Source organism: Limulus polyphemus, unplaced genomic scaffold (assembly GCF_000517525.1).
Source record: "Limulus polyphemus unplaced genomic scaffold, Limulus_polyphemus-2.1.2 Scaffold660, whole genome shotgun sequence".
Taxonomy (NCBI): domain Eukaryota; kingdom Metazoa; phylum Arthropoda; class Merostomata; order Xiphosura; family Limulidae; genus Limulus; species Limulus polyphemus.
The window spans coordinates 439,280-449,823 of NW_013666270.1; the positions used below are offsets into that span (position 1 = coordinate 439,280).

Consider the following 10,544-nt stretch of genomic DNA (forward strand, 5'->3'; position numbering starts at 1 on the left):
TTTTTGTAGAATGACTTCAAATTGTAACATGAAACTACATTAGTTTATCCTAAGTAGCTTTAAGTTTGTAACAATATACACCTATTTAATATAAAATTTTAATGTCTTATTGCCATTTTGTTTACACTTTGAACCGATTCTAACTATTATTTGCTCCATTATAAGTTGTAAGTCACTTGGGAAACGTGCAACTCACGTTATGCTATTGAATTACATTACCCATGAGCTGCTCGCGTACGTGTCTCATGAAACATTTTTATTATATTATTATTATTATTTATTTTAACTAATTTAATCTTAACTAAACTAAAAAGATCCCAATTTTTACATTTTAATCACTTTTATAATAATAAGTAAAGAATAAACATGAAAAACAAGAAATAAAGTTCTTACCAAATCTTTTTTTTTGCTGTCTATGACAGTTGACCCTCCTTTTTTGTATTAATGATAGTAATGCACTAAATAATTTTTATTTAATTAAATAATGCATCAAAGAACATAGATTAATAACATGCAAAAAGTAAACAATTTTCCCTAACTCTCAAAATTTTTCTGGCTTTCTCATTATGCGACAAGAGCCGTTACAAATTCATACAAGCTAGTCGTTAACTTTCCCATGGGAACAAGCTTCCACTATGAATGAAATTAACTTTTATCTGTTCAGAACACAATGTTATACAATATGTCATTTGATAGATGAAAACCTTGACTTTTTATTGGTTATAGGTAATATATAATGAAATGTAAGAGAAAACTGTTAACATATCCTGAAAGAGAGGGTATGACAGATGGGTGTGGCAGGAGGAGTCTGATTTTCTATTCGATAGCTCTGTAACCAAACAAAATTGAAGGTTATAAAAATTATGGTTTGTCTGAGTAATGACCATTTTATAGTGAGTAACTTAAGTTTAATTTCATAGTTACTGGAGAGGTGGTGGATAAAATATAGAAAAGAAGATGCCTAGAGAAAATGTGTGACTTGTGTCACACTAGGAAAAATTCAGGATTTATTTAAGTTTGGCTTTGTAGAATTAAGGACTTAAAACTTGTATACTATTAAAATATGGATTATTAGCTAAGATGTTATGCTGTACTAATTGGTATAACATAAATAGAAAGTAGTTTAATAATATTTTGAATGTAAAACACTAAAACCTTGTGTCATGCACAGTGAAGGATGCCCATGGTGATAGGGATAAAGAGGATATTGTGCAGAACATCAGCATCTATGAACCATTACTAGCAATTATTAAGAAGAAGGAAACTACAGTAGTTTGGTCATGTGATGAGAAAACCAAACATTAATGTGAATATTATCTTGCATGGAGCTGTGGAAAGGAAATGCAAAAGAGGAAGATAAAGAACATAAAGGAATGGATTAAGACCTCAGTGATAGAATATGTGAAAATGGCAGAGAACAGTGAAACCCGGAGAATTATAATAGATGAATCAAAGGGTACCCCAATAATTGGAATAGTCATGGGTCTGACATGACTTGATTAGAACAAAACAACGATAAACAGAAACAAAACATATCAAGGAGTATAGAATGAGCTCCTCTATAAAATATGTAAACATTAAAACAGTTCCTTCACTAGCAAATCAAAGATGAAAATACCCAAAACTCAAATACAAAAGTGAACTCTCATGGTAAAAGAAAACTAATACATGGTGTCTAAATGTACATACATATTTTCAAACAATCACACATACAATAACACAAAATCCTATGTAAGAAAATACCTTATAGACATAATTACATACATATACTGTATTCTGATATGCAGGCAAATATATACATGGAGATACAAAACAACTACCTAGTACCATTAGATTTTTAGTGTCACATTCTTTATGTATACGAAGCTTTGGCTAGACTGGTGACCTAGTTGGTTCAATGTTCAAGCCCCAGGATCACAAGGAGAGGTTTACAAGAACAGTAGGAGGGTCCTTTCTGCAGGGTTATCTTTATGATAGTTGTCTCTGATCTTTTCCTCATGGTTGTTAGAACCCTAGGGTCTCTTCTTGGGTAAAATACAACTCTCCATAGTATGTATAGAAACTTGGAGGTTTAAGTGAACACTGAAGAATAGAATACTCTAACCAACTGAAGAAAAAGATAACTAGCTCTTAAGTAACTGAGCTGCACTTGTACAGTTTATTGCAAATTATACATTAAATACCATCCAATAACTGATTATTTGTCATTTGTACAAATTGTATATGCATTATGAATTACATCTCCTGGCACCAGCTGTGCTATGATGCTATTAACATGCAAACTTGTGTGCATCAGCTAATGTAGACCTTAACTACAAATATTCTTGTGTACATTATGCAACATCTGCTGTAGTGGAAGGACCATACATCATGTCTACAAAAAAGCAAGACTTTCCACCAAAACATGAGCAAATTAACAAATGTACTTGTTTAGCTATGCTGAAATACATGATATTCCATCATTATATGTTAAATTTGTCTAAGTCAATTAATTCAGAATTAATAAACTTAGCAAGCATATGCTTGACAGTCTATATTAAACTATACTAAGCCATCAGATTGGTGAAGTGAAGTGTGCATCTTCTCTACACCAAAACTCTTCTTAACTCAGAGAACAGATTGCTATTGAAGTTAGCTTTCTGACACATGTGGATCTGTTTAGGTGCTTTGAACTGGGCTATCCAGTACTCCATCAGTGTATCAATCACCAACTGTGCTGATATATTGACAAATGGTTAAACTTTGGCTCACTTTATGAAGTATTCAATAAACTTGAATAATATACAGGTGTCCTCATACCATCTCCGGGAATGGACCAGTGATATTCAGGACTACTGTTTGTAGGAGAGAACCAACATTTCACTGCTGGAGTTTCTTCTGTTCAGGATGTTTTGTTTTTATCTGGGTGGCACACACCATATAATATTGACATCAGGGCTGAACATCTTGCTTCACATGTGGCAATTGAAACGTCACTTAATGTTGGTACAAGTGCAGGTAACACCTTGGTGCTATCCAGCCTTTGTGTTATTCAAAATATACAGAATTTTGTCCCTCAGAACACTGGGGACTACTAACTTTAGCACAGGCTGAAAATTACTCCTTAGTGGTTGATAACAATGGTACAGCACAATTTCTGCACATGTAACTGCCAGTACAAGAGCCATAGGTTGCATGCATTCATGCTATGTTTCTCAATCTGATTATGTCATGCCTTACCTTACTGCACTGTATGAAGTGATCAAGCACGAGATCCATCCACTAGTGGAATATCATACTGTGTTGCCTTTTGTTCACTATGGTAGAAATGGTTTTATCTTCTTCACAGTGTCCAGGACTTTCAATGAATGAATAATGTGATGAGACATCCATCAGTATTTCTGTGTTGTGATCCCATGGCAATATTGTATGAGTTAATCATACTTCTGGAGTTCTGTTATCTAGCATGTTAACATCACATCGATGTTTTTAAATTTATCAACATTTCAGTGTTGCATGATTCACTCAAACAGTGAAATTTTTACCATTCATGTAGTGTTAATAGGGTCTTTCGAAGATAATTGCAACCAGTTATGTCTTTATTGTTCAGTAACTGCATTCAGGAGTTATGATTGTACAACTAGCATATGCAATTACATGTTTACTTTGTCCTGTAAATGTGATAACACTGCTCCAATTCTACACTTGCTGACATCGGTACCCTAAAAAAACTCGCAGTCCTGTTTGGGAATATGCCAAAGCTGGAGCATCTTCTACACTTTACTTCATGGACTGGATTTATTGTTCACATTCCTCACTCCATCTGAAGTGTGTGTCAGTGTTAGTGAGAGCTGATAATAAAGTGGCAATCTTGGAGAGGTTTGCCACAAATTTTCAAAAATACAATGCAAAAACTAAGAAATTGCAGATTTTTGCTTGTTCACAGGCTTAAACCAATTGTGCACAGCTTTTATTTTAGCAGAACCCATGGAGATTACATATCTATCACAATTCTGTGACGTAGATCAGGCATTTTTACCTTCACAGCCCTTTCAGTGTAAGCTCAAATAGCCTCGCAAAAGTGGTGAACATGCTATACAATACAGACCAAATGGCATGATGCAAACTTCATACAAGCCATTTCTATTACTGAAAGAACTCTTAGGTCTGCTCTTGTCATCTAGCTTGAATTGCCAGTTTTTGGATGCCAATTCTGAAGTATTGAACCATCATGCCCCTTCAGATGAGTCCAGACATTCATCTGTTTGTGGTAGTGGAAAGGCACTAACATGAACTACTACATTCATAAAGTTAATATAGAACCTGGGCATTCTTCCATTCTTTCTGATAAACACTACTGGATATGACCAAGCACTTTCTAAAGGTTGTATTATCTCATCTTTAACATCTGCTGTACCTCAGCACTGGCTATATCCCTAGTGCTATAGGGAAGCCTGCAACGTGGATGTTTGACCTATGTGCATCACCTGTATTTATGTGATGCAGTGTGACTATTGTTCATCCCATTTCGTTCCCACAAATACATTGACATATTTATTTAACATGTCTCTTAGTTTCTATTGCTGCATTGAGTCTAGACTGGCTGCACAGTCTTTAACTTGTGATCTCAGATGTGTTGATAACCATGTATTCTCTTGGAAATGGCAATAGCAAGTGACAATTCCAATGTGAAGCTGGATAACCAATCATCCATAATTGTAGAACAACACTGGGACTTCATTCCCTCCTCAGCCAGATAAATATCCATTTTAATGCTGTTTGTTTTCTGGATAGGAAACAGCTTATTTCATGCATGAGCTTTGCAAGTATGTTAGTGACACACTAAATTTATCTGTACTGAACCACAGAACACTACCTGAGTATTTTGGGGGTATTGTGATTTTCTCTCCCATATATACTTATGCAGGCCACTGTTCCTGGGCCCCCGTTTGATTCATTGGATAACTCTCTCGCGGAACATCAGTTTACCTGTTGCACAGGCAAAACTGACTTATAAGCTCTACAGTACATCCATCTCAAAGATGCTCATGCCAGAACCAATGTTGGCAGTGATTGTCTTTGTTCTGTGAACAGTGTCTTAGATATACTTGGAGAGTTACTTTTCCATTCATATCTATTTTATCTCTCATCACCAGAATGAAGTTTGTCTCGACAGGCCCAAGTGGTGGTTTTACTCAGACTACCTGATATATTGTACTCTTGACAAGCACATATAATATATGTCTGTGTTAGGCTCAAATTGTAAAATAGAAAATAAAACATTATTGTAACTTTTCCATCCCTTAATTTTGCACTTTACATGATTTTCAAATGCTCACAAAAAGAAAGAGGATATTTGTATATGAAAGTTTACTTACAAATAACAGTTTTGTAATTCTGATTGTAATGTATGAAGAATTGAAAGCCACCATCTATCTTGACTGTCATTATTAAGTAAGCTCACAAGCAGGAGAATGTTCATTAAAATAAAACCTCCTCTGGATTTTTGTTTGTTATTTGCAAAAGAAAAATTTAACCAAATTAAAACTCTTCAGTGAATGTAAAATACAATGAAGGTACTTGTGGTAATCATAATGGAATTATAGTATGGATTTGTCTTAAGTGCATTGTTTGATAGTGTCAAAAGCAAGAGTGCAGTTAACAAGAGTAGGGCATGAAGCTTCTTGACAATACTAGGCCTGTTTCATGTTTAGAGTGTTTATATGTTATCATGTGATATATTTTTCACATATAAATTTAAATGTGTAATGAAATTACATTTATTATTGCTGTATTTATTATTCAACTGTAATTTTGCATATTGCTACATACTGCTAAACCTATTTACTCAAGATGGACTAGAGCATTTTTTTGTTTTTTATATCTATGTAAGCTGTTATAAAATAATAACAGATATGGTTTTAATTTTATATTATGCTCATTTCTTAAGCATATTGAAGTTTTAAACTATGCTTGGTTGATTCCTAAAAATAACTTTGGGTGCCAGTTATATGAATGGTAAATGTTAGATTATATGCTCAACATACAGATCGTAGAATGGCTTTGTGTACAAAAAGTTGGCTGACATACTGACAATATTGTGAAATATTATGGTTATTTTACACAGCCTAATGCATCTAATAGCTTATTGTTTGTGGGAGATAAACAGGAGACTTAATACTTTGTGATTTTATGTTTAAAACTTTTAAAGATGGTTTTGTATACATTTGTTTCTATAAATCTTTTTTCTAAATAGGATTCTTAATCTTCTGTATTTTTAAAATATAGTGAACCTCATGCAATGTGTTACATTGAAACTGCTAATTTGGATGGAGAGACCAGTTTAAAAATGAGACAAGTGAGTGGCAATTTTTTCCCTACATTTATCTATGATAATTAATTATTAGATGAAGTGCTTCAATTTGATTCTTAAATAGTTAACATTTTTCTGTTCAGGAACTCATATTTGTATATTTGACAGTTAAAATTTGATCAGTTGCCTAATTTAATAGGTAGGATAAAAATGAATTTTTTTTAAACATTCATCTGTTTGGTTGCTGATTTTTTATCAAGCTCACTGATTATGAAATTTTTGAACATGTTATTAAAATATTTTACTGTGTAATTACTGTTATATTAACCTTCTTGCAAAGGATAGGTAAAAGTATGAATGTCATACCCTTTTATAGTTACATTCATACATTTAATAAACTACTTCATTATTAATGTATATGAATCAACTTGGCATGAAAATGTAGTTAATAAATTCAGTTTTAGTATTATATACTGAAAAATTTAAAAGAATCCTCAGTCTCCCCTAGCATGAGATTGTGTCACATTTATTCTCTAGGTCTTCCTCTTTCTACAATTTATTTACCGCCCCTCTCTGAAGTATGGTATTTAATGTAAATTACTCAATATAATACAGATATTACTAAGGCAAAGTATAATTTTTATAGCCTTCATTTTTATTTCATTATGGAGTCATAAACTAGAAAATCAGACCCATTTGCCATGCCCACTTGTCTTATCGTTTTTTTTTACAGATTGCCAATAATTCTCTCTGATACTTTATACTATATCTTTTGTAACCAATAGAAAGGCAAAGTCTTAATCTGTTGAATGATGTATAATCTTACATTGTGTTCGTTATAGAGTATTGTGAATTTTAACTTCAGTTTGAAAGTGTTCAGATTAAGCAGCTAAGGGAATAAATTTAAGCCCTCTTCTCTTAGTTAAAGTGCCAGTTAAATTGTGATAGTTGTAGAACATTGTTTGCTTTATGCATGTTATTACTTTGTGTTCTCAAATGCATTAAGTAAATAAAAATTATTTAGTGTATTAATACAATAATTATAAAAAGTAAGCTTAAATTTCATCAGAAATCTACAGCGAAAAAACGAGAGATCAAATATAAGTACTATATTTCTTGTTTTTCATGTATATTTCTTTATTTGTTGTTATAAAAGTAACTAATGTAAAACTTAGACTTGTTAGATTAGATAAGGTAAGATAATGAAAAAAAATAGTAATGAAAATTCTTCATGAGGTGTGCTTGTGAATAGCTAGTGTATTATGCCATTCAACATAATAACATGAGCTATGCATTTGCCTAGTGACTTACAACTTGAATGGTAGGATTATTAGTTAGACACTGTTCAAAGGGCAACAAAACAATAACATTTTAATCCATTTAAGATAAACAATTGTAGTTTTCAGTTACAATCTGCAGTCATTCTAGAAAGAAAAAAAAGGTAATTTAGATTTATTTCGTATTTGTTTTATAGAGGTTACAAGGTCGGGCAAATTGATAGGCTGCTTATAGAGTTAGGGTAGAGAAAATAACATATTAAAATATAAAGTTTTGCTGAAAAAATGTTTCATATTTATTTAAGAGGTTTTAGAGTTTATGGAAATGAAATTTGAAAATGTTTAGATGAAGAAAAGTATTTTTAATTTTAACACACAAAATCACTTTGCACTTGGAGCAGTCAACACTCTGACTCCATATATTCACAGTCAAATCTTTGTAAAAATACTTAAAAAAAAACTGATTTTTTGTGTGCAAAAATTTGTAATGTTTCATGAAAGCTTGACAGATTTTTTGAAGATAAACAAAACATTTTAAAAGTTATAGTATGGAAACTCTGAGGGTTACTTTCTGGTTACGAGGTCAGTCACATCTACTAACCTGGTATGGAAAGTGTTAATATGAGTGTCAGGCAAAATCAAACATTTGTTATTATTACTTCTTAGAAGTATAATCAAGAATATTATGAGTTCAAAATAAGCTATGACATGCATCTGAAACTGAGATACAAAACCAGAATTTATTATTTATTTTTAAAAATGCATGTAGATAAAATATTTTTTATTTCCATTGGTTTGTAATGCAATGCATCAGCTCATTGCTTCTTTTCAGTTTAAGAAGTTTTTAATTGGTATAGCTGTGGGTTAAGGAAATGTAGTTTTCACAGAGAGTTGTAATGAAAAAGTTATATGCATAATACAACAAACTTATTAAAAACTTTTTTTACATATTAAACATTATGGCATAAACACTTTCAAACTAAGCTAATAGGCTTGCAGTCATTGTGAAGATTTTCAATAAAATGCAAACTCTAAAACATAATGGGGGTGACAAATGTTTGCTTTTTGGTATGTGATTCTAAAGTGATTGGAAAGAAATATACTAATACTTGTTCTTAATGGTTATAGTAGTTGCTCACTGTCATTATGGTTGGTCTTGTTAGGTGAGTAACAAATTTGTTATCTGTTAATCATCACTTCATCCATTTGCTTAAAATCTTATCCTGACATATACATATGCTTCCTATAATACTTGTATATGTTTTTCTATGGACCATAAATAATGAACTGGTCTTATAAAACTTGTGTCTTGAGAAGTAGTTGCACTTATTACTTAAAGCTCTTTGTGATATGAATGTTATAACTGGAGCCCTTGTTATATTTAGTTCTATAAGTGTCATTATTGTGGTGACTGAGTAACTCTCGGTTGAAAGTTCTGGACGGTGGAGTGGAGATGGGAGATATATATGTTTTGAATGCAAGTTTTATTATCTTTTTCCAAAAGTTAATTCATTTTGCTTGTATTGTTTGTTATGTACAGCAGTGATATTTTTGGAATCTTTATTTCACTGTATCTTGAAACTTGTACAGTTGTGTCCAAAACTAATGGCCTTAACAGAACTTTATTATACTTATGTTCTATCCATGACTTCTTCAGTTTCCTATTGTTGAATTTGATCAATCTCTTTATCTTTCATTTCACACTAACACTTCTCTAACACTTTTTTAAATTTCCAGTTATATTTTTAGTTTTTTCACTTCTATTCTTTATTCTGTTTTCTCTTATTTCTAAATTTCTGGCCTTTTTTTTTTAATACCTTTGGGCTGTCGACTTCTTTTCTGTCTTCGAAATTTTTGAAAGTAAGTTAATGAGTGTTTTGAGATTGAAAGATGATTTAATGACTTGAAAGAAATAAAACTCATTGTTTTTACTGGCATTTTAGGTTTAAGTTTCATACATATTTTATCTGCTAGATTAAACTATGCAATAGGTGAACTGCAACTCTGTAGTGAAAGCATAAAATTTTACTCAACGTGAGATAAAGAGCTGTGGACTGCAAAGTGTCTGTGTTATCTAAGTTGTTGCAATTCTCTTTTACCTTCTAATTATTAGCAGGTCAAAGTGAAAATGTCACGACTTTATAGTGAGTAACATCAAAATTTAATTAAACAAATTATTTTCATGATATACAAATAAACTTAGAGAATTTTGATATTTCCTCTTGGGGTCTTACCTCTTCTCTAATGTATCTATCACCTCTCTCTGAAAAGTAAGGAATTTAATGTAAATTACTCATTATAATATAGTTATTATTCAGGCAAAGCATAATTCATATAGCTTTAAAATTTATTTGTTTACAGAGCCATAAACTAGAAAATCAGACCAACTTGGCTCAAACCCACTTACCTTGCCCACCTGTCACATTCTGTTTTTCACAAATTGCCAATAATTTTCTCTAATGTTTAATACTATATTATTTATAACCAATAGGAAGCCAAAATCTTAATCTATTAAATGATGTATTATATTTTGTTGTTTTCTGTACAAAGAATTGTCTATTTTGCTTCCAGTTCATACTTTATTTCCATGAGAAACACATCGATGGGTAGCTGAATTTTTAACAGCTTTTATTGCATCGTTAGAGAGTTAGAAAAATTATAATAGGAACAGGACATTATCTGCTTTTTATATATTATTATTCTGTGTTTTTAAGTGCATTATTTAATTAAATAAAAAATGATTTAGTTTTATAATAATAATACCAGTAGTATAAAAAAGTATGGTTAACAAAAAAAAAACGGGATCGAGACGAGTACAGTGTTTCTTGTTTTTTACGTGTATTCTTTTTTATAAAAGTTACTAAAACATAAAAATTAGAAACTTATTAGGTTATATAAGGTTAGATTAGGTAAGATAAATAAATATAATAAAAGTTTTTCACGAGGCATGTTCACAAGTAGATCGAGAGTAGCAC

General features: G+C 31.5%; 1 protein-coding gene across 5 annotated transcripts in view; it reads left to right on the forward strand.

Annotated features, from left to right (window-relative positions):
- Positions 1-10,544, forward strand: part of LOC106459779 (phospholipid-transporting ATPase IA-like) — an 88,033-nt gene that overhangs the window by 59,637 nt on the left and 17,852 nt on the right. For all 5 annotated transcript variants that reach the window (XM_022386319.1, XM_022386320.1, XM_022386322.1 and 2 more), the window contains one exon: positions 6,268-6,337. In XM_022386319.1, coding sequence (XP_022242027.1) covers positions 6,268-6,337 — 70 coding nt within the window. The remainder of the gene's footprint in view (positions 1-6,267; positions 6,338-10,544) is intronic.